Genomic DNA, 22402 nt, shown 5'->3' with positions numbered 1-22402 from the left:
CGCCCACGCAGGGCATGGCAATGGCACCATCGTGGCTTACCCTATAGATGAGAGGGGAGATGTTCGAGTTTGGCTGGCGGCAGTGACCCCCGTGTAGTGGGAGAAGAAGCTGATGGTGAAGAGAAGAGAGAGGAATTGAAGGAATAGTACTCCGTATAGCAGCACGGAGTAATAAACTGAAGAAATTATCCGGGAACAATCAGGTCAGCATCGTGGTACGTATCCCCCCAACTTCACAGCCCCCATCTGACCCCCGTCAACTTCAATGGGGGACAAGAAGCAACATGACGAGAGCATCAGACCAGTTCTCAAGCATAAAAAGAGAGTGAGAAGACTCTGCACAGCATTAATCTCAGTTTGCATTTCATAAAGTCACGATGGCTTCAAGGCAGGTGACTGGCTGCAAGTCTGTGTATGTACGTACGTGTCTGTATGCATGTGCCTGTGATCCTTCGCCTCCTGTGCCCGAGCAATACAACTACCGAACCAGTCCTACGATGAATGCGGCTCAGTCTGCCCCCCATTGCTGAGTATATTCTACAGGGTACGAATACCATCGATACTGGTCGCACGGAGTTCTTCGCTCCGCCATGGTCGTCCTGCAGTAATCTGCAGCATCCCACAGAAAACCTGACAGGACGCGGGGAGCCGAGGGAAATCGGATGCCAGTTCATGGGTCCTCTTTGTCTTTGCGGGCGGCAAGTGGCCGTTTCCCCAACTTTTGTTGCCCAGCTTATGCCGACCCAAATCTCGATTGGCGCTCTCTTCTGCCGATTTCTCCAAGCTGCCATGCACCTTTCATGTAGGGGGAACCAAGGTAATGTATCGAAATCCACGGAACTGGCAGCAGAGAGGTCCAGAGATGTGTGATGTCAATGATGTCCTTCCCATGGCTGCCCAACGTCCAGGAATAGACAGGACCGGTGTGAGACGACGCCTCTATCATGAAAACTGCAATGAATCTTGGCTTGGTCACGCCCAAGTGAGAAGAATCCCTACGTCGGCAGTGCCATCCTTGCTTCATGCAGACGTCCTTTTTTCTTGGCCACAAGATCAGGTGTCTCGTGCTCTCCAATCTGCCGCTTCTCTTCTACCCATCAGACGTATGTCAGACAAGGAATCGTCGACGTGTCAAAGGACCCTCTCCCCCCCTACAGACAACGACAGCCCGGCTGCATGCAGTTTCCTGGCACTACTTAGTATTGCCTGTTACGGAGAAGCAAAGAGAGGAAAGAGAAAATATACCGAGGAAATCTGTCCCAGTCAGTAGATGATAGTTGTTGACCCCCCCAGGGGCGTGGAACTCACCAAAAGCACTGATTTGGCACCAATAGCCCGACCTTGTACCTACATATCCCCGTACATGTACGGTGAAAGCATCTCGCCCTTGTCACCTGGCCTCTTTCCCCCACACTTTCTGCCAGCCGGTTTACCTTTTGGGCGAGAGCCGGGATCCCCATGTCTTTTCTATTCCCTTTCAGTTCATTTCCATTTCCTTTTGGAGCAGGGCCAAGTAACACGTACACGCCCACGCCCTCTGGGATTACACGTACCTCGTACACGCCCACGCCTCAGCTGGGCCCTCCTCCACTGATGGCTTCGCTCAAGGGCAGGCACTGCTGCAGGACCCAGCCCTCCTTGTCCTCGACCTGATAGTGGCCTCTTGATTCCCTGCCCTCGGGTGAAGAGCTGCACGCCGGTGATGTCGACCGAGTAATAGACCGTAGCACCATCGTTGGCCAGCAGAGCCGCGAGAGGGTGGCCATTGGCATGAGACCGGTTGATGACAGTGTAGGGCACAGCCCAATCAAGCGCAGCTTCTCATCTACGGCGTCGGGACATAGCCAACAATCAGAAGTCTTTTGATTCGTCAGTTCCAAGTAAACATACTTGGTCAGGATGGGGAGGTCTCTCTTGAAGCTGCGGTGCTTACGGGGTACTTTGCCAAAGATCATAGGCCATGGATGGCGCCTCCTGCTGACCCTTCTTGACACCCTGGAAACTTCGTCCTTGATGCTTCAGGCATAAGTGGCTGTAGGTGCAAGAAACACCTCTGTAAGCCAATTGGTGTCCTTGAGAAAGGGACTCCTGATTGGCGATGTCGGCAGGCGAAAATAAAAGGCTGGTGAGCATTGTCGGCGCTCGAAGAAACAGAGAGGAGATGTCGCACGTTTGCTTCGTAGAATTAGCAATTCGTCGGGATGAATCTGATGCAGTGATTGTTCTGACGTTCATACCTTTCATACCGTGCTTGGCCAAAAGCTCTCGTTGCTTGCATGCTTCCCTCCTTTTGGTACCGGAAGCATAGGTAAGAAACTGAACTGGAGAGGAAGCGCTGATGTCAGTTCAACCTACATCTTCATCTGCTTGACTCTAGCAGATGGTTCGACTGCCTTCATGGTGACGAGAAAGAATATACTCAGCCCGTCGGTGCTCTTCGCTCGGTAGTTGACAATCTTCTGGGGCAGCTGTTAGAGAGTGCTCTTTTGGTGCCAGAACTTCAGAGTGTGATACGTACAATGACACAGATCCAAGCTGCCATGCTGATGTCCTTGGTGTCTGGCCGTGTTGGCCGTTCCCTGAGCCTCTCTTGAGATGCCGGGCCAATTCCATACATTGCACCCATGCCCCCTGGCTGCCATGCTGTGAGGCGTCGTCGTCGTCTTTTCCCTGTGAGCAAGCATCAGGGCGTCCGCCGAGGCCATCTGCGGAACGCTGAGCCTGCAATGCAGGCGAGTGTCCGAAGAAGTGTGAAAGGTCAGCATCATGCCCGGATGAAGGAGAATGGACTTGGCGCAGTGAAGGCGTAGGTCATCCGGCAAGCCATCCGCGAGAATCGTGGTGACATCAAACACTTGCTGCAGCAAGTCGCCGCTGGCTGACTGGCTGGCTCGGCGGCGCTTCGAGAGACGGCAGTGAGCATCGTCCAGATTCGCAAGGCAGACATCATTCGCTCGCGTGAAGAAAAGATCTAGAGACTCGTGCTTTATCCAGTCTTCGTCTTCATCTGCCTGGCTTCAGACTCCGTCTCAACGGAGAGGATGAACGTTGGGGCAGATCAGCATCTCCGTTCATAAGAGCCGTCCTGGAGATGAGGAAGATGGACTCCCTTCGTGTGTCCCTGGTGTTTGGTCGTGCTGGTCGTGGCATTGTCCACGCTGTGCGCGTTCAGACGGTTCGAAACAGTGCGTTTCTCCGTGGATGGCATTCCCACGCGTGAAGAAAAGAGCTAGAGACCCGTGCTTTGTCCAGAATTGATCTTCATCTGCTTGACTTCCGCAAATGATTCGACCCCCTTCTGTGCGTCCTCGGTGTCTGGGTTTGCTGACGGTGGTGGTAACGCCTTGGTACCGAGTGCGCGTCGTTCCAGACCAGTTCGTAACGCGGACATCATTCCCTCGCGTGAAGAACAGAGCTAGAGGGAGACCCCTAGAACAAGTGATTGACATTCGAGCCAGAATCATGATTGATGATGAGAGCTGAGGTTGTGAGAAACCGAAAGCTGGAAGCAAGATTGCAATATGCACAAAAAAGGTGTTTGTGTGGACAAAGAAGTGTTTGCTTTGATGAATGGAGAAGAGGAAGGGAAAGGGGGGAGCTGAGGCGAGGAGGGAGGAGCAGGGGGTTTATATACACGCGGCAATCTCAACTGTTGAGAGGATCGGAGACATACCATGGAATTAGTGCTTTCAAAATGTTGAGAGAGAGAGAGTTTATCAACGCTTCTTCGGGGAGATATACAACAAGGTTATTGTAGCTAGCTTTACTATCTCGGTTAGAAAGCCAAATGGCATCGTGAGAAAATGTCCGGCTGCACTGAATCAACAGCCGTCCATCTGTCATAAACTGTCCCCTCGGGCAGATCTGCTCACCGAATCATACATTAAGAACTTTAGACAAAGTTTCGGTAACATCTTTAAACCTGTCACGACACATAGCAGAGTCCCCAATAGTAAGTTCTCGGCAAATTCGACAAACAGACACAAAAAAGGATGCTTAGGCCCGGAAACAATATATAACTCTATTCCCAAAATAATAGAAAGCAAAAAAAAACGCCGCGCCCAATAGTAGTACCTCTGTTTCCTCTTGGTATATCAAACCATAATCTGTGTACATGATCTAAAAGCTTTTGTTTTATTTGCCGCCCTTCTTCCCCTTCTTGGCCTTCTTCCGGGACTCCTCCCCGAAAGTCTGCTCGTAAAGCTCCGCGGCCGTCGTCTGGCCCGCCTTTCGCTTCTGCTTGGCGGACTTGACGCTGACTACCACGTTTGACTTGCCCTCTTTGGCGGCGCTGGTCACTTGGCGTTCGGCTTCTTCCCAGGCTGGGGCGTCGCCGTCAATTTCATATCTGTCATTCTGTTAGTAAGTTGAGAAACTTCAACAAGCCATCGGAAAGAAAGGCGGGCTGCTGCTTACTGATCCAGAGGCAGAGAGTCAATCATCTCTCTCTGCTTCTGCCTAAGGGCCCGAAGGGCCTCATCGCCGCCCTCCTCGAGCTCGTCCTCGAGGGAAGTGTCCAGGGGAACGAACTTGTTGTCCACGACTTCGTCATCGTGGGCGCCGCTGGCGTTCTCTCGGCTGACGCCAATGTTCTCGGCCTTGGGAAGCTCGGCATCGACGGCTGCGGTGACCAAGGAGTTGAAGTGCGCCGTGAACTTGCGCAGGATCTTGATGAACATGGCCAGGAGCTGCGACGAGGGCATGCCCATCTCTTGGGCAATCTGCTCCACGTCCTTGCGCTGCAGCCCGATGGCAAGGAGGATCGCCTGCTGGACGCCCGTGATGGAGATGTCGGATTTGAGCTTGCCGGTGAAGTAAAGGTTCGCAATGGTGGGCATGAGATCCAAGATGACGTGGTAGTCGAGCATGTTGTTTGCGTAAGACGTCAGTCGCTTCAGATCAAAGGGCGACATGAGACTGTCTAGTTCGGCTTTGGTCAGGGGAGACTGGGGCGTGGCATCGAGCTGCGCACCCATGTTTGCCGATTGGTCAATGCCCAGCGCAGTGACAGCCGGGAAGGTCCGGAACTGGTAGGATAGCAGGGATAGGAACCTCTTCTGGAAGTCTCTTGAGAAGGCGCCCAGCCATGTCTTGTCGCCGCTGATCTCGAGGGGCCTGAGCATGACGCAGGTGTGCTCGCCAGTCAGATCGTTGGCAGTCTGCCGTAGGTAGACGGGGGAGAACGATGCGTGCTTCCAGAACTTGTGCAGTTCCTTGGTCATGCCGTAGCTGACACCGAGATAGTCGAGCCTCTCCGGCTTCTTCTCCCACATCTTGGCGAAGAGAGGGGCCATGTGCTTATCATCTCTGACGGTGATTTTCTCTTCCAACAGAGATTCCTTGGCCAGCTCAGCGTCGGTCACTCGAGCAAAGCCATTCTCCATCTCCTGGTCGTCGCCCTCGGACAGGTTTGCGAACCGACCCTCGTAGTAATCGGCGAGAAGCTGCATGGCTCGCTTACCATATCCCATGCCCATGTAAGCCGGGTTAGTGGCGATACGAACAATTCGAGCACCGGAGAGAGAGGCAAACTCTTCATCCTGGAACTGCTGGCTCACAAGCCAGGGAATCAGATCGCCATGCGGCCTCTCTCCTCGGCTCAAGCTGTTAATCACGCTCTGTCGGCTAATCTTTCCTTCCAGGGCAACTTGGATAACAACGAGAGGCTCGGGTAATTTGCCGCTGTTCTCTGATGTAGGAGCGGTAAGGACAAACAGTTGATGGGCCGGGGCATCGCTCATCAGCTGCAAGTCATCAGGCGAGTTCTTGTAGTGGCTGGCGACGTAGAGTGCTACCATCTGCTGGAGGAAGGCTTCGGGGATAGGGTGGAATGAGAAGAGAGTGTCGCGGTTTACGTTGAGGAGCTCGCACAGAGATGGATCTGGTGCACCGTTGGAGCTTGCCTTGGGCAGAGTTGCGTCGAGGCAGAGAAGCTTGTTCAGCCACTTTTCGACCGGGTCACCCTGAGCATAACGAATCGGCTCCGAAAGCGTAATTTCGCGCAGTTTTCGGCTGGCCTGGAACTCCTCCGACTTGGAAGCCCTTCCGGTAGATCGGTCGGCAACCTGGGTGTCGTCGTCCGTAGTGGCCCGTCGGGACTGTTCTCGCAGCTGCTTGATGAGCTTGAGTGACAGGGATCGGCCAGTACCCTCGTAACCGTTGATGGTAGAAGCCATGAAGACCAGATACGGACCCATCAGCTTTCGAACGAGAGGCAGAGGAATGGCGGCCGCCTCATCGATGACAACCAACTCGGCCTGGCCAAGCACATGCGCATCCTGGGGACGGATGTACTGGATCGTCTGTCTGTGCTGTCGGTGGATGTTGACACGGACAATGGCTTTGTTGAAGTCGGGGTTGGTGCTCTGAATGATGGAGTAGTCCGCGTGATCAGCGTAGCCGAGAGCATCAAAGCCCTTGAAGACGAACTCGAACAGCGTCTTCAAGTTTTCGGGAGACGGTGATGTGATGAAGATGTTGCTGTATCCGTATGCCACCGCAGCAGCCACGGCAACTCCCATGGCCGCCGACTTTCCTCGTCCTCTGGCAGCCGTCAGCGCAACGGTGCTCCGCAGCGTCTTCTCGGCAATGGCATCAGTGAAGGTCAGCAGAGCCTTTGCCTGGTCCACCGTTCTCGCGAGGTTGATCAACGCTCCAACAGGTTGTCGTTCCTGGTGCTCGTCCTTGATGGATTCCAGCTCCAGCATCTGGGGGGTCTTGGCCTGATCGGCCTCCGGAGGGGGCAGAGCCCGCACATTCTTGCCGCCCGAGATGGGAAGAACGTTGAGCTCGTCGTCGATGACCAGACAGGATTCACAGCTCCCCAGTGACAGCAGGAAACGCTCATTGAACCTTGCCACCACGTCGTCGTGCGCCTCCGTCCGGTATTTCGAGTGGGCGTCCATGGAGAGGTTATAGAGCTGCCTTAAACTATTCATTCCCTTGAGCAGCATGATGACCAAGCCACCACCCTCGACCGTCTCGATCGTCCGGGCCAGGATGTTGGGCGTAATGGCTTCGAAGTCTTGCAGAATGCACATTCCGTATGTGTTACCCAGGATCTTGTCGGTCTCCTTGTAGTAGGTGTAGCGGATGTTGTGCAAGGAGACGAAGAGCTCGAATGGATCCTCCGAGTTTGCTTCTCGGATTCCGCGTCGAATTTCCTTCTTAATCTTGTCTTCTCGCTTCTTTCGGTGACTGCGTACACGCAACTAGCAGTCAGAAACCACGCCTCTTCCATCGGAGAAAGGACGAAACCGGGCATGTGATGTGCTCACCTTGTAAATCCCAGCAGCTTCTTCTTGTATGCCCACAGGACAGACTTGTTCTGCTTAATGTCCACCATGGACATGATATAGTGCAGCCGCACGATCACATCCTTGGCCTGGTCTCCCACGACGACGAAAAAGCTTCTCTTCTTCTCCTGCAGTCCATTGCGAATCAGCGCGCCAATGCGCTCGTCTCTGCACGACAGTCAGTCAGCCACCGGAACAAGCAACAAGAATACCAAGCTCTCTCTTCCTCCATGGCAAAGACTTACACTTGCTTGCGCTGCATCTTGCCAACACTTTGTCACAGCCAATGGGTCCGTGGTAAAGGATTGCGCAAGGCTTGCTGGCGGGCTGGACAAGTTTATTGCGGGACCTCGCGCAGCGCATACAAAACATTTGTCCCGGCCAAAAAAATCCAAAAATTTGGCGGTGGAGCTGGATTCTGCCGGGCGGTGGAGGCCGCTTGGCTGCGCTAGTGCAGAGGCCCGACCGAAGTGTCTCACCGAGGTGTGTCTTTGACCGAGAAGGTTCGTAGAGAGGTCGAAGGGTGCAATATTGGACCGAATGAGCGACTGCTACCAACCGAACAGCGGCCTTTGTGATGATTTGGAAGTTTGTTATCATATTTTTATCTATTGGTGACTTCATAATTAGTTGCGCCACATAATTCGATTGGGCGATTTGACGGTCTCCTGATGAGGATCTTACACATCATTCTCTGGTTCATAGCTGAATCAAGGAGACAGCGAAAGCATCAGATATGCTACATATTCATCTTATTCATACTATGTTACAAATGCCCATCTAACGGCAAAGGCCGTGCCCCACCCATGCACCACGACAACATGACAACTGCAATCTTCTCAAAGTCTATGCAAGAGAAAGAGCCCCAGGAGCGCGATGCGTAACTCATGGTCGGCAAAATGAGATCTGGCCAACTGCCAGGGAGACAACAACCCAGGAAACCGAGCGCAATAGAAAAGGAAAAGAAATAATGAAACCTGGAATGTCTACACGGCCCAAGGTCACAGCCGCCCCTTAGGTTCGATCCAGCTTGCGGCGCAAGTTCCTCGTTTTCTTCATCAGCTTCTTGTACTTCTTCTTCTTCATCTTGAGCTTCCGTTGCCGCTTGACGCTGATGGCATACATGTCACGGTGGCCGCGAGTTTGGTCGAAACGCAGCTGGCGGAGGGCCAGGCGCTCCAGGAAGTTCCGGGGCTGCTCGTCTTGCATGATTCGAGGGCTGTGGGCGATGATTCTGATCTGGCCGTCCGGCTCTGTTGACTCCTCAATGGTGAACATGGCCTTGTACACCCTGTGGTGGGCCGCCTCTTCCAGGGCCTCAGCCTCAGAAGCAGCAGCTCCGTCAGCCTCGACGCCTTGCTGCGCCACAGGCAACGGAGGGGGGCGGAAAGGCAAGAACTCGCCCGACATGGCATCGACCTGGAGATAGATGCTCGACTCGGTTCCGTCGGAGTTCTTGACGTCGAGCCTGTGCATGCCGTCGCTGGCACCTCGGTCCTGGCCTCCTATTGTCATCTGGGCCATGGGGCCTTCCAGCTGATCGATGGTGTCGGAAAGCGTAGAGACGGTGTCTCGTATCCTGCTCGACTTTGATCGAGACGCAAATATGGATGCAAAGTGCTCGTCTGTAACGGTCCTGGGCATGGTCTGTGTGACGGAGATGGGTCGGTGAAGGGAGAAGAAGGTCGATAGGCCCAGAGCTAGAAGCAGGTTAGCGACGAAGAACGACACATCTCGAGATGCAGGAAAGCACGCGGCCACTCACCTTCTTCGGACATGTGGTGGGTGCTGGGAACGCTGGGTAGTTTCTTGAAGGCCGCATTCCGGTCAGCCGAGTCCTTGGTCTTCCGTTTCCTGCCGGCCTTGCTCTCTCCGCGCGCCGACGCGGACGCCGGCACCGACTGTCCGGCCGCAATATCGTTGGGCTCATCGGATCGGGAGGGTTTCGACGACGAATAACGTCTTTGGGGGCGATTCAGAATGAAGCTCGAGGCTGCGACCTTGGGGGTGGACGCGGCGAGAGAGGCCAGCCCGGCCCCCTGAGGCGCAGAGGCGACCGCGCGCCGCACCGATAGAGGCAACATTTGCGTCGCCGGCTTCGGGCCGCTGGGTGAATGAAATGAGAAAGAAGAGGAGAAGAGTGACGAATGGGTTCAGTTCGAGCGCTGAGGCTGAACGTGATGATGTCGATTCTTGCTTCTTCGCCAGAGCCCGGGCTTGGCCGCTGGTTCGGTAAAACGATTTGCAAGGCGGCAAAAAGAGGGATGAGTCAGCGGGCACTAAGCCCTCTGTGGCCTAAGGAACCAAGGTGTGAAGTTTGGCTGGACTGAGTAAGCCGTGGGCTTATCGTTGATTGCGCTTCTTCCTCTGCGCTTTTCAGATGAGGAAGAACTCGAAGTGTTGAAGCAGGTAGAATACGAGAAGCATCGCAGGCCGAATCACGAAGTTGCGAGTAGAGATAGAGGCTTCCGTATCAGTCTGGGCCTTCGTCATCATTCCCCTGGATACGGCTGATGTGAAACCGCATCATTGGACCCGGTCATAAGACCGTATCGACGTCAGCAAACGTACAGGGGGGCAGTGACAGTGCTTTGACTGCATCTTGTTGGCGTCTGCACAGATATAGAGAGCATCACAGGGTTTCTTGCAAAAGCCTCCGACCGAGTAGTATCTTGGTGAGACCGTAAAGTACAATGGATGCACTGTGTCGTCATTGCATTGAGATTATCGCGAGTTGTACCTTTTACCGCATTTCGCAAGCATTCCTTCTAGGCCTTCTAGTATCTCGTCTTTTTTTTTCCCTCTAACGCAGGTAAATTTCATCAAATAAAGGAAAAGAGCACCGTCAAAGCAGCAGTTATACCAGCAAATAAACAAAGAACACAATTTAGGTGGCCGGCGCGGCGACGATCAACTCGTGGTCCTTGTTGCCGCCCTTGCTGTTGACCCAGCTCAGGTAGCTGTTCCAGCCAATGGAGATGACATTGGCAAAGAGCAGACGGTACTGCAGAGGCAAGAAGGTGAAGTTGACGAACTGGACGGCCGGCCACAGCACCCAGTTGGCCTTGAGCGCAGGCCACCAGGTCTGGTCAAGGCGCTCCTTGGGGCTCTTGCCCTCCATGGTGGCCATGCTGCTGAGGAAGACTCCGATCATGACGGGAGCAAACAGCAGCTGGTCAGCCGCCACGCGCGCCAGGGTCTCGACCCGGGCATTCCTGAGGCGGACGCGACGGGCCAGGAAGCCCAGCCAGGTCGTAGCAACAGGGCCAAAGACGCCTACATACAGTCAGCTGGATGAGCAAAAAAATTTTCAATGGACCTGCTGTGTGGTGCTGGCTTGGGTTGTGGGATAGAGAAGGGAGAGAGAGGCGAGATGTGGGTTTAGGCAGCCAAATAAAACCTACATCCACCATAGAGCGCCATGCGGCTGGTTCGCGAGGTGTCGTGGCCCTTGATGCCCCTTTTCTCGACGAGCTGCTGGGCGGTGATGTCGCCAGTCGCAAACAGGACGGCGGTCGTCACGCCCTGCGTGAGAAACGGACGGGCTGCGAGCCTTCCATTGTACCTGATGCCCGTTGTCAGAAGGCAAGTCTTTGTGAGAGAAGGGATCAGCGAGCGGTGGCAAACTCACCAGCGGAAAAAGGATGCCATGATGAAATTGAAGGAAATAAAAAATCAATAAGGAATCTATCCGTCTAGTCGAAACGCCGGCACCAATTTGCAAAGAGAAAGGATTTGAAAAGGAAAAGAGTTTTGAGTCGTCTTTGCTTGGGAGTCGATGAAAAGACGGCGAGTAAGTCTTAAATAGAGGATGCCCAAATGCGCTGCGGTTTGCCAGATTGGGCAACTCCTCTTCACTAGCAGACCGGGGGCCGATATGCGGAGATTGGGGGGGAAAATAGGAATGAACAACCCCAGAGACGGGGTGAGAAGTAGATGTGATGGAGAAGTCGACTCAAATTTCGGTGAGAGGAGAGGGGAGAAAATATGAAAATCTGATGTGAGAGTTGGAAAAAACTGGATGAAAAAATTTGGATGAAAAATAGGAGACTCGGTGGAGGAGGGTCGATCATTGCAGGTGCAAGTACAAACGGCTTACTTGGTTAAATCTCGCTAAAACTTGGCGGTTTGAATCGTGAGCTTGCCCAAGACAAAGGACGTTGAAGTTCTACCGCGAGACGGCTCTTGAGCTGGCAATCGTAACATTGCGTAGGCCCTTTTCTTTATCGATTCTTGAAGCATCCGTCGGTATAACGAGCCAATAACTGTATAGAATAACAATTCTGATACCGCTACATTAACAGCAATGTCCCGCAACTGTATGATAACCCAACATTCAGAGCATCAGCCCAAGGTATCTTATGCCCAAGCAACGCCAATCCGAGCCATCCAACAGCCCGTATATGCCCAAATCCCATCATGAATCATTACAGCATCAACTTAAACCGCTACTGCTTCTTCCCCCGTGCAATAAGCTTCTCATACAGTTCAACCACCACGTCGCTCCACGGCTCGCCCTCGGCGCCAACGCTCTTCCCGATCCTGGTGCCCAGGAACTCCCCGACTTTGCCCACGTTGAATTGTTCCCCATAAATGACCTTGGCATCCGTTGAGACATCCACATTGACCCCTTCTGGCCCGCTGGACCCCTTGAGGTTGAATATCACCTCGACTCGTGTTTCCAAAGGTGCCAACAGGAGGGAGCTGGTAACAGCAATACTGGAGTCGGACGTCTTGTTGACCTTTGTTGGAAACATTACATTGATACGCCTGACTTCGCGGGAGATCCAGTTCGATTTGTCCCAGGCGGCCTTCACCACGCTGAGGAGGTGAGACAGCTTCGTGCGGCTCTGTGACATCGCTCGAATATGTTCCCGAATGCATTGTAAGAGGAATTCCTTTTCCGCAGTTCTCGGCAGAGGATTGATCGCGCGGCTGTCGGCAATGTACCACAGGTCAATGGGCGAGTTTGGCTGCTTCGGTTGGAAGGATGTAATGTCCAGGACGAGCTCAATCTCACGCCTGTATGTCATCGACAGCGTTGAGCCTGAGATGCCCGTTACGGCCCATCCGTACTCCTTCTCAATGGCCTCTACCCGCGCTGTCATTGGCTGTTAGCTTGCTGTCAAGAATGACAATGATGACGACAACTGTACCTTTGAGATTGTTCACCTCGGTGCTGGTCCAGCCACGGCACTCTTCTCTGATCCGCTCCGACTCTTGAATCTCAACAAGACATTGCGCCTTCCGTGCTGTCAATTCCTCCACGTCAGCTGCCGAGGCATCAAACTCCTGTCGAAGCTTGGCAATAAGCTTCTTCTTCTGAGCAATATCATCGTCCAGGCTGGTCAATTCTTCTCGGGCCGCCTGGAGTTCAGCGGGGTCACAGTCGGCAAGTTCCTTGGCAGCTTCTTCGAGGCTGCTGCTTTCTTCCAACAGTGATTCGTAGCGGCTCACAAGGCTGGGCATCACGCTCTTTAAAAGCTTCTCTTGCTCCTCGATCAACTTGAGATCATCCTTCATGCCGTCAGAGATGCTGATGAGGCCTTCGTTCAGTCCGTCCTGCAGCTTCATCCTCCATTCATACCACATCGCCTTGCTAAGGTGACGGGCATGAGTCCTGACGTTCTTAAACTGATTGTCCATCAATGCCTTGACTTCGGGAGTCGCGGATAGATATTCTTGAAACAGAGGGGGGTTTTCTTCAAACGTCTCCGTCTCAATCTCTTTGACAATTCTTCGTCCCTCGGAGATGTACTTTTTCAACTCTCGGCAGGAATGCTGATACAGTTCTAGCATGGGCACAGTACAAGCGCCCGCCACCACACATCGCTCCAGAGACCGGTCATCTTCTCCTTCAGGTAGAATGCCGCTCTGTGATGTTCTCGGGGCGATTGTGTGGCGCCTCTTTGTCGTGTTTAGCTCCATGAAGCGAATCGAGGTCAAGTTCAAGAAATCCTGGAGGTGCATCTGATGCTCTTCGACTGTCTCCAAAGGTTGAGAGTCGTTGTTCTCCAACGGCTGGTGTATTTGCACATCGTGGACCGTTTGGTTATCTTTTCCAGCCCTGGAGAACTTCTGGCTCAATAAGGTGGCACTACCGCTACCCTTCAATGGAGATGACTGCGCAGATTGGGACGTTTTGCCGGAAAAATCGAAACTTAATCGGGTTGATCTTCTCAGCCTGCCGGTTGTCTCTTCTTTCGAAGGCGGCTGCTGCAGCCTCACATTCTTGACAGGGCTGCCCTGACGACCCTTCAACCTCTTGACGCCGTCATTCTCTTCGGCTTCCGCTTCCTCGTCCAGTTCAGCGGGTCGCTTACCCAGGAGACCCCTGGCGCTGCCGACGTGGAGGCTCTTTCGGCCTCTGAGCGGGTTTCGCTTGGGACTCATACTCTCAATCATCTCTCTAAGGTTGAGTGTAGCGTCTCGACCGTCGGATTTCCGCCGAGTTCCTTCGTCGCTTTCCTGATCAAGTTCTTGTGCAAAGACCTTGGGGTCGCTGAAAGCAACAGCCCGTTTTCCCGGAATGAACAAGCTCGTTGATTCAGTCAAAGACTCACGACGGTTGAAGATGGCCGCAACTTGGGGCGATCCCAGGCCAGGCCTGTCTGCACCAACCCCAGAGAGTTTTCGAGGCGTAGAGACATCCCGCTGTGTTGATTTTGTGCTGCTCTTTGGAGTTGCTTTCGCGGGTGAGGGCGTTCGACTTGCGCTCTGCGATGGGGGTTTTCTGGTCGCTGATCGGAGAGTTCGGCTCTGCGATGTCGGTGTTCGCGTCTTCTTCGACGATGAGGCCTGCCGAGGGGTTGTAGAAGCTTTGGATGCTGGAGTTTTCGGCGTCGTAGATGATTTTGGTGTAGTCAGGAAGTTGGGCGTTGGCGGTGTCGTTGAGACATCTATTAGGGGCTCCCTGACTGCTTGAGGCGTCGCAAGTTGAGGCGCCCTTTCTTGCACAGCCTGCAATGCAGAACCTGGCGATTTAGACCTTCGCGACGCTGTCTTTGCAAGAGGAGTGCTTTGATCAGGGGGCGGTTGCGATGCGGCTGCCGATGTTGATTGCGGGGGGGTCTCCGAATGCTCTGTCCGAGACCCAAAGAGGCTCCTTCTAAAAGCCTGCGAGGTGTTCTTGATGATGCCGCCCAGGGCTGTGGTTATGTCCATGCCCGTTGTCGCATCACCATCGCCATCAGCATCGGCGAGTCCGTCTTCGTTGTTGGCTAAGCTCTGGTTGGCACCAGAGAGAATGTTTCCAAAACCAACAGTCATGTCCATGGTGGCATCATCGCCTAGCTTCGCAGTCTGGTTCAGTGTTTGGCGTCGAGCGGCCTCATTCTGCTCCTGTTGTCGGCGAGTCAACAGGCCTCCCATGACACTGGTGAGCTCCATTGACATATCTTCGTTCTCGTCGAAGTCTGTGTCACCATCTGGCAGCTCAGGGTAATGTATGCCTCCAACCGCAGTCGTTAAGTCCATCGTGGCATCTTCCATCTCACCAGAATCTGATGGTGCATCATTGGGTCTCCCGTTCGAGATGATGCCACCCCATGCACGAGTGACGTCCATGGAGACTTCTGCCTCTGCCTCTGCCTCTCTCTCGCTTTCACCTGGTCCAGAAGGCTTGATGATCTTTCCCACGGCTTGCGTTATATCCATGTCCATATCCATGTCCATGTCCATCTCTGTGTTGTTATCGGCGCCTTGATCCACCGGTGATTTTGCAGACTCCTTGTTCCCGCTAGCTGCGGGCTGTGGGTTTGCTTTTCTCGCCCAACCAAATGAGGGTATAATCTCTTCGCCATCGTCAGAATCCTCTCCGAGTTGCTGGGTAGCTGCACGGCGGGCAGCCATGCGAAGAGCCTCGTCAAGTGTGGAGGAATCTTCGTCCACGTCTTCCATGGACTTTTCAGATGCCACGGTCGTACCTGTCACGTCTTCTGTCTCAAGGCTCATCGTCGTGCCGTCGTCAGAATCGCTGTTGGAGTTTTCTTCCTCCTCCACCACCTCTTCATCCGTGGGTATCTCCTCCACCGCATCAGCGGGCTCGGAATCCGAGCTATATATAACCGAGGTACTATTCTCATCTTGGCTTTGGATTTGACTCTGTCCACCAAGCGAGCTTCTCTTCCCTTGCGTGCTTTGATCCTCGGCGGCGGCGGTCTGGCCGCCCGCACTTCGGGTGCTCGCTCCTGAGCCTGATTTCCTCCTCGACTCTGTAGAGTTTTTAGACTGCATATATTCCACCTCATGGAAGGTGTGCAATGTCGCCTCTGCCGCAAACGAGACTCTGCGATTGGCCAGTGACTTGCGACGAGCATCTCGCCTCTCCCGCTCTTCTCTCTCCCTTGCTGCAGCTTGTTGCTCCTCCTCTGTCCGCACGGCGACTTTGGACCCGCTTGACTCCTCCTCGGGCTGGCTGGATGTTGACGCGCCTACTGATTTTCTCGGCAGCTTCGATTTCAACGGTGGGATTTCGGGTAGAGGAGAAATCGTGGGCTTGAGAATCGAGCGAGGGAGCTTGGACGGCGCCGCAAGAGACTATGTGAGAGTTCAGCAACCGCATGAGCTTCCGCGTCAGAAAGAAGCTTTCTCCATACCGCGCGCCTGTTGCCATTCCCCTGCCTGAGCGCATCCAGCCCGCCAGGGCCGATGCTCTTGCTCCGTGACTTGCGACTCGCAGCCATTGACTGGCCGACGTCGATTGTAGCATTTTCCTTGTGTGAGTTCGAGAGCTCTGTGTGTACGCCGATTGATTTCCTCGTCCGGCGCGTGGTCGGCATGGTGGACTCGCCATGCGCAGGCATTCTGGATCGTTATCGTGGTTCCGTCACGACAGTCCGAGGCAGGAGTTCCGACTTGGACAATCGAAAAGCACCCGATGACCGCGTTTGTTTACTTCCAGTTCCACCTTGGGGGGTAACGGTACGTACCTCGACTGAGCTTAGCCACATTTTGGTGAGCCACAGAGAGTGGAGACTGAGGCCAACCCAAATCCATCTTGAAGCAAGTCACGTGCCATCAATCGGTAGTCGCTGAGGGAGAGCACCATCACGTGCCGATAACGCACCCGCCCCATTATTTGATTCGCCTAATCAGCCAATCTAAATTTTGCAAGCCCTAAGGTGGGAAAGTGGCCCGAAAAAGTGCGCCGTTGCCCTACTCCTCCATCCTGTGCAAAACCATCGCCATCAGTCTTCCCACCCTCTACGATACGCCCTCAGTTACGGTACCTCTCCGGAGCAGGATAATTCAAGATGTCAGTTCTGCCCGCCGGCGCTGCGCCATATCGACCTGTCGACGAGGATTGCGTTTTGCTAACAGTCGCACCAGGGCCACCGAATTGACCGTCCAGTCGGAGCGTGCTTTCCAGAAGCAGCCTCACATCTTCTTGAACTCCAAGATCAAGACCAAGAGCACCAGACCGGGCAAGGGCGGACGACGATGGTACAAGGATGTTGGTCTGGGTTTCCGTACCCCCAAGACCGCCATTGAGGGCAGCTACATCGGTACGTGCGAAGCAACGGCGAGAGTTGGGACGGATTTCGAGAATCGGCAAAATGGGAAGAAACGAGAAGATTGGTGGACAGACATGGACGGACGCAAGACTCGATCGACGCGACGAGGACGAGATGGACACGAACGTTGAATTGTCGACGGAGACGGAGTTGCTGACCTTGATGAACTACAGACAAGAAGTGCCCCTTCACCGGTCTCGTCTCCATCCGTGGCCGTATCCTGACCGGCACCGTCGTTTCCACCAAGATGCACCGAACCGTCATCATCCGAAGAGAGTACCTCCACTACATCCCCAAGTACTCTCGTTACGAGAAGCGACACAAGAACCTCGCCGCCCACGTCTCTCCTGCTTTCCGTGTCGAGGAGGGTGACCAGGTTACCGTTGGCCAGTGCAGGCCTCTCAGCAAGACTGTACGTTTGTCTCTTATTCCGGCACCGACGATGTGACTAGATACTGACATGTCATCCCTCAGATCCGCTTCAACGTCCTGCGCGTTCTGCCCCGAACTGGCAAGGCGGTTAAGTCGTTCACCAAGTTCTAAATTGGGTTTCTCTAACTGGCATTTTTGGCGTGATAAACATCAGGGGGGAAAATAAGTTATCCCCGCTGGAGGGTCGGCATGGGAAGTTGCTTTACAAAATGAGTTGTAGACGCAATCGTGAATATAAAAAGGATTCATGACCACGATCTCGACGTCTCAGGGCTGTTTACGACGCTTAATTCGATTCCCCATCTTGGACCGCGATGCAAAGGACATCTTGACGATGAGGCCCTCAGGTGATGAATGAATAAAAAATCTACGTCTAAACATCTGCGGAGATTTTTGGCTACAGTGATGGAAAGTGACTGCTCGACGAGGATAGCGTGTGAGGCCGGCATCAACCTTCATACAGATGGATGCTGAGATCATGTAACAACGTTAGATGATGATAGACAGTATTCAACTCTCAGCGTGAGATGATGTCTATCATGTCTTATCATTCTTCTCATTTCTGAACATTACAGTAGCACGCAAATGCATGGGATAATGCAGGTTGACATACAGTCCTCCTGTTCACGCGCACAGCTCCATAAAACTGCACACAGTGCATCTCACCGCCCGCATTATGTAATATTCGCACCCTTGTCAAAAGGCATCCTCCGATCCCATTCTGTTGGGGGACGTCAGAGAGCCACCCGATCCCTTTTGGCTTCCTGGATAAAGACCCCGATACCCCCTTCCCTTGGGTCGCCGTCCACGGCTTCGACTTGATCGCACATTCTTCACCATGGGCTGGCTACCTTCAATCTTTGGCGGCGACGCCCCGAATCCCCTCGGCAAGCTGGACCCCAAGCTCCGCGAGTTTCTCGAAAAGGAATCCCCCGTCAAATACATCCCCAACCAGCGAGCGGCGGCATCATCACCAGACTCATCACAGCAGCAAGATGCTCCCCCAGCGCCAGAGACAAAGACGAAGCCGGAGCCGGCGCCGGTCCCCTCAGCGAGCCTCTACCAAGACGGGCGGTACGCGCACCTGTGGAAGAACTACCGGCCGCTAGCAGAGGTCGAGGAGGAGACGTCGTCGGACCACGACAAGCTCATGTCCGTGCTGGAGGGGTACAAGGAGCGCAAGGCGGCGATTGCGAGGGCTGGGCTCGAGAACTGCGCGCCGCAGCAGGAGGAGTGGATCAACTGCATGAAGAGCGGCAGCTGGGAGGACCAGCTGCAGATGTGCCGGCATCAGGTGCGGCGGTTCGAGAGGTGCTACACGATGCAATCTGTATGAGGCCCGCTCCCTTTCCTTTCTTTGCCCATTCTCAATTTGCAAGGGGGACCAGATGCTAACAATTACTTTCTACAGAGGTTCTTGAGAGCGCTGGGGTACGGATCAGTAGCGGGCCGCCCGGCAGAAGTCGACGAAGACATCCAGCTCCACGCCGACGCGCTCTTCCAGCGCATGCTCCAGCACGAGGCCGAGGTCGAGAAGGCCAAGGAGAACGGCACCCTCATCCCGGCCTTTGACCCGTCCCTCCCCAAGCCAAGCAGCGCCCCAGCAACAACGCCCGCCGTCAAGCCCTCCGAAGAGCTCCAGAAGCAGTGGAAGGAGAAGCTGGACCAGCTGCCCGAGGAGGAGAGGGCGGCGGAGGAGGCGGCGCTGCGGGCGGATCTGCAGGCCAAGGCGGACGTGGCGCGCAACGTCAAGAAGATTTGGGACGCCAAGAGGGAGGAGAGGGAGGTCCGGAGGGCGGAAGGGCAGGCGACGTTTTCGGATACGCTTGCTGCGCTGTTTAGCAGGGGGAAGTGATATGGGTTTGCGATGATGGTGTTTTTTCTTTTCGTTTTCTTTTTTTCCCTTTTGGTTTGGATTCAACATATTTGTATGGGTTATGCGCGTGCTCTATGGCAACTCATATCAGCCATGACTTGCGGTTCTTGATTTTCGGGGGTCATTTGATACCGGGGGGGTCGAATGTAAACTACGGCATATTGAGCGTGGGGTGGGATATACTCATGTATTAAATCATCATTATAGACGACGAGGGCCATCACGGCTTGACAATGACAGAACTCTTATCATGGGGGTAGTAATTAGTTCATTTCTCAAGGTATCATTGCTCGAACTCGACAGATGTGCTCAGGTTAGATAGACGAAGTGAAGTTTGATCCTCGAATCACGAATAAGAAAAAAAGGCAGCGTTTTAACAGCAAGTGCGCAAAAGGCTGATAGACTTCTGAGAGCCGTTCAGCTAGCATCGAAAAACATCTGGTTCCGTGGTCTAGTTGGTTATGACATTTCGTTAACAGTTCAGTTGACACCACCGAAAAGGTCCCCGGTTCGAGCCCGGGCGGAATCACTCATTTTTTGCCCCTTTCCCACTACTTCTCTCTCCTCTTCCCAACTTTTTTCCTTACTTTTCTCTTTTTTGGTATTTATTCGCCAACGACGTGAGTCAAGAGAGTAAGCAGTGAGCTGGTCAAATGCATCATCACATGAGGCGAAGAAAGGGCATGTTCTTGAGTGTGAAGGTGTGTCGATTTAAATGAGACCTGCTCCGCGCAAGGTAACCAACCTATATACTACCTGTACGGAATACTGAAGCCAAATTCACAGCGAAGAAATGTGTAGAGCCTAACGAATCACCAGAACCATGGAGACTGCCAAGTCGGGTAATGGTGTCAGAGAACCCTACTGAAACTCATTCTCGGATCGAATCGAGATGGGAAAGCAGATGGATAGCTGCAGCCCATTTTATGCTCGTTGTAGAAAGCGTTCAGATCCAGATATCAAGGAGTAAACTTCATAAGCAAGATGAGCAAAAGCATCACGGGGACATGTCCCTTCGGAGCAATGTTTCCCAAAACATCACCAGGGTCAAAAGGGGGGAAGGGGTTCAGTCATATGGTGAGAATTTATCGACTGTATATCGACTACCTCCTCTCCATACTACTGACGCGAGAGCCGCGCAGCTCTGAACCGGCTGGTGGTTTGCTCGGCTATCTCGTCGCGTACGGGCTTGATGGGAGACTCGTCCGGTTTGAGGAACCCACCTTCTCGCTGGATGAACTTCTTGCGCATCCGCTGGTACTCATCGGCCACCTCCTGGTGGGTCATGAGATCATTGACCTCGTCAGGGGCAATGGCAGCAGACGTCGACTCCCGCTCGACCAGTGTGTCGGCTATTGTGACGCCCTCCGGTCCAGTAGGCACCGGCGGTAGAGGAGCATCGTCCACAAACTTTGGCCGAATGTCCAGGGGTCCCTTGGGAACAGCGCTTGCTGTGTCTGTGGTGTCTTTGGCTTTCTTGAACCGCGACGCTCTTTTCGCTGGTTGGGCTGGTTGCTGTTTGCTAGGTCTTGATGAGCTGCTACGCTCGACAATGTCGCCAAGAGGCTCAACAAGATCCTTCTTTTCGCTGACCACCGGAGCAGGGAGCTCCTTCTCGGGCGCGATATCAAGGCTTGTCGCAAAACGGACGCCTTTCTTTGCGTCGGAATCGCCACTTTGTCTCTCCTTGAGGTTTGACTTGAGCGGAGCAGCGTTCGTCGCGGTGGATGAAGATGAGGCACGTGCCTCCCGATTGACAACGATGCGGCCGATTCCCTCGTCAATATCGTCGTCGTTGGAATCGTCCTCGTCAGGTTTGGGCTGGGCTGTCTTGGAGGAATGTGACTTGATTCCAAGCTTCTCCTCCAGCTGAAGCATCCGTCGACGATACTTGTCTGTGACAACGCTACCTTGATAGCGTCCGTATTGATCTTCCTCATCTTCTTCATCGTCGTAATCGTCATACTCGTCGTCAAAGTCTTCGTCCAGCTCGTCCTCTTCATCTGAGTCGCCTTCCTCGAGCTCAAGTTCGGCAACGACGGCTCCCACTTCGCTCATGCCGTACCGCAGCATCTGTTGCCGCAGGGCAGCATCTTCTGGTGACTCATCCTTGGGTATAACAGCAGCTCGCATGCTAATGTCCTCTTGTTCTTTGGCGGTGCCCATAATCTCCTTGACACGCTTCGCCCTCCATGAGATTTCGGGTTCCGGCTCCTCGGCAGGCTTTGTGTCGTCGGAGAAGGCGACAGTCTTCTTCGCCTCGCTCACCGGTTTGGGAGAAGGCGGTTTAGGCGACGCCACGGATGCAGCATTCTGATCCTTGGCTTTTGAATGTTCTTGCTGGTCTACAGTGCTACTTGATGCCGTAGCCTCCTTCTCAGGCTGAGGCTCAGCATCGTCTGTGACACCGGCCTTGTTTAGAAGGGCTTCGACATTCCCCAGGGTCTCGCCGGGCTTATTCACCCGATAAGAGATGACATTGTCATTCTCGTCCAGTTCCTCGACAATGTCCATGATGGGTTGGCCGTCTTCGTCAGCGGCATCAGGGTGGCTGATGACCGTCGCAGCAGCGTACTTGTTCTCGGCTGTTTCCAGCTGTTTCCGCAGCGTCTCGATGTTTTTGGAGACGTAGTCAATGCGGCGGTCCAGGACGTTGACGATCTGCTCCCTGGTCTTGAGGCTCGGCTTCCCGAAGATGTCGTCAAGCTCTTTGCCCTTGAGCAGCTCACCGTCAAAGCCGGCATGGATGCGGTGCAGCTCTTCGGCCGCGCTCACGGCCTCGACCTCCTCCTTGAGAGCCTCATACTCGGCATCCCAGGTCTGCCAGTGCTGCAGCGCTTTCCGCAGGCTGCTAACGGTTTCTTCTAGCCGTAGACGATGCTTCTCAAGGTCGGAAAAACTGTCTCTGGCATCCGACATGTCGTGTTGGGCCGAATGAGCAACAAACCTGGAAGTGATGAATAAGGTAGGTAAACAAGGTGAGGGCAAAATTTGATAAGAGAGTTTGGGTGAGTGTAATGGAAAATGGGGGCGGTCCGGCGGAACCTCGGTTAATCCAGCCCTACGTCTGAACCCCGAACTCCATCGCCGCCATGTAACCTCGTTCACGTATCGCCCGAGTGGAGGCGGGCGTCATCCGGAGCAACTCTGCAGTCCAGCTTATGCGCTTTGCCCGCTTGTTGCCTACGGCCAAACGGGGCAGTCTGGCAGTTCTAACATCAGAATGGTCTACGGGGAGTTGTCGAGACTCAACTTGGGACCCCCACATAAGCCCGTTGAGCCTT

At 53.9% G+C, this 22402-nt stretch overlaps 8 protein-coding genes and 1 non-coding gene across 9 annotated transcripts; 3 read left to right on the top strand and 6 right to left on the bottom strand.

Moving 5' to 3' along the window:
• Positions 1 to 1571: 1571 nt before the first annotated feature.
• BBK36DRAFT_1139755 (hypothetical protein) lies at positions 1572 to 2617 on the bottom strand (the record flags this gene model as incomplete). Its single annotated transcript, XM_024893333.1, has 5 exons — positions 1572 to 1689; positions 1934 to 2009; positions 2238 to 2287; positions 2356 to 2468; positions 2519 to 2617. 5 exons carry the CDS (start codon positions 2615 to 2617, stop codon positions 1572 to 1574), a joined length of 456 nt encoding a protein of 151 aa, XP_024751577.1.
• A 1379-nt stretch (positions 2618 to 3996) lies between these two features.
• On the bottom strand, positions 3997 to 7626 carry BBK36DRAFT_1134884 (ATPase domain-containing protein). The gene is given in 6 exon segments (XM_024892454.1): positions 3997 to 4028; positions 4040 to 4119; positions 4134 to 4348; positions 4417 to 7197; positions 7278 to 7463; positions 7541 to 7626. The coding sequence occupies 4 exon segments, from the start codon at positions 7555 to 7557 to the stop codon at positions 4135 to 4137; spliced, it is 3198 nt and encodes a 1065-aa protein (XP_024751576.1). The 5' UTR covers positions 7558 to 7626; the 3' UTR covers positions 3997 to 4028; positions 4040 to 4119; position 4134.
• A 457-nt stretch (positions 7627 to 8083) lies between these two features.
• On the bottom strand, positions 8084 to 9603 carry BBK36DRAFT_1134883 (hypothetical protein). The gene is made up of 2 exons (XM_024892453.1): positions 9061 to 9603; positions 8084 to 8995 (listed from the first exon to the last, which is right to left on the bottom strand). Exons 1-2 carry the CDS (start codon positions 9377 to 9379, stop codon positions 8310 to 8312), a joined length of 1005 nt encoding a protein of 334 aa, XP_024751575.1. The 5' UTR covers positions 9380 to 9603; the 3' UTR covers positions 8084 to 8309.
• A 579-nt stretch (positions 9604 to 10182) lies between these two features.
• Positions 10183 to 10946, bottom strand: BBK36DRAFT_1114940 (hypothetical protein; the record flags this gene model as incomplete). Its single annotated transcript, XM_024890079.1, has 3 exons — positions 10183 to 10571; positions 10700 to 10860; positions 10927 to 10946. 3 exons carry the CDS (start codon positions 10944 to 10946, stop codon positions 10183 to 10185), a joined length of 570 nt encoding a protein of 189 aa, XP_024751574.1.
• A 797-nt stretch (positions 10947 to 11743) lies between these two features.
• Positions 11744 to 16099, bottom strand: BBK36DRAFT_1195364 (Spc7-domain-containing protein; the record flags this gene model as incomplete). The annotated part of the gene is made up of 4 exons (XM_024896892.1): positions 11744 to 12396; positions 12452 to 14503; positions 14555 to 15833; positions 15893 to 16099. The coding sequence occupies 4 exons, from the start codon at positions 16097 to 16099 to the stop codon at positions 11744 to 11746; spliced, it is 4191 nt and encodes a 1396-aa protein (XP_024751573.1).
• Positions 16100 to 16485: 386 nt separating this feature from the next.
• On the top strand, positions 16486 to 17516 carry BBK36DRAFT_157484 (hypothetical protein). Its single transcript, XM_024897662.1, has 4 exons — positions 16486 to 16551; positions 16626 to 16801; positions 16984 to 17222; positions 17285 to 17516. Coding segments are annotated over exons 1-4 (486 nt in total). The 5' UTR covers positions 16486 to 16549; the 3' UTR covers positions 17354 to 17516.
• A 558-nt stretch (positions 17517 to 18074) lies between these two features.
• Positions 18075 to 19097, top strand: BBK36DRAFT_1195356 (hypothetical protein; the record flags this gene model as incomplete). The annotated part of the gene is made up of 2 exons (XM_024896891.1): positions 18075 to 18572; positions 18654 to 19097. Exons 1-2 carry the CDS (start codon positions 18081 to 18083, stop codon positions 19095 to 19097), a joined length of 936 nt encoding a protein of 311 aa, XP_024751571.1. The 5' UTR covers positions 18075 to 18080.
• Positions 19098 to 19558: 461 nt separating this feature from the next.
• On the top strand, positions 19559 to 19647 carry BBK36DRAFT_t69. Its single transcript has one exon. It is a non-coding gene; the product is annotated as a tRNA-Val (tRNA).
• A 590-nt stretch (positions 19648 to 20237) lies between these two features.
• Positions 20238 to 22037, bottom strand: BBK36DRAFT_1114045 (hypothetical protein; the record flags this gene model as incomplete). The annotated part of the gene is made up of 1 exon (XM_024889978.1): positions 20238 to 22037. The coding sequence occupies one exon, from the start codon at positions 22035 to 22037 to the stop codon at positions 20238 to 20240; it is 1800 nt and encodes a 599-aa protein (XP_024751570.1).
• Between the last annotated feature and the right edge of the window lie 365 nt (positions 22038 to 22402).

The sequence above is a fragment of the Trichoderma citrinoviride genome (genome assembly GCF_003025115.1).
Source record: "Trichoderma citrinoviride strain TUCIM 6016 unplaced genomic scaffold BBK36scaffold_4, whole genome shotgun sequence".
In the NCBI taxonomy this organism is placed as follows: domain Eukaryota; kingdom Fungi; phylum Ascomycota; class Sordariomycetes; order Hypocreales; family Hypocreaceae; genus Trichoderma; species Trichoderma citrinoviride.
The sequence above is the reverse complement of the archived record's forward strand: the minus strand, read 5'-3'. Positions and strand labels throughout refer to the sequence as shown.

Excerpts from the sequence above, each read along its gene's own strand:
- BBK36DRAFT_1134884 (XM_024892454.1), bottom strand. Across the intron at positions 7,198-7,277 it reads AAGCTGCTGGGATTTACAAG|TCACCGAAAGAAGCGAGAAG; the intron begins GTGAGCACATCA and ends GCGTGTACGCAG. Across the intron at positions 4,349-4,416 it reads GACTCTCTGCCTCTGGATCA|ATATGAAATTGACGGCGACG; the intron begins GTAAGCAGCAGC and ends ACAGAATGACAG.
- BBK36DRAFT_1134883 (XM_024892453.1), bottom strand. The coding sequence starts at position 9,379 with ATGTTGCCTCTATCGGTGCGGCGCGCGGTCGCCTCTGCGCCTCAGGGG. Across the intron at positions 8,996-9,060 it reads CCACCACATGTCCGAAGAAG|CTCTGGGCCTATCGACCTTC; the intron begins GTGAGTGGCCGC and ends ACCTGCTTCTAG.
- BBK36DRAFT_157484 (XM_024897662.1), top strand. Across the intron at positions 16,802-16,983 it reads CATTGAGGGCAGCTACATCG|ACAAGAAGTGCCCCTTCACC; the intron begins GTACGTGCGAAG and ends GATGAACTACAG. Across the intron at positions 17,223-17,284 it reads GCAGGCCTCTCAGCAAGACT|ATCCGCTTCAACGTCCTGCG; the intron begins GTACGTTTGTCT and ends GTCATCCCTCAG.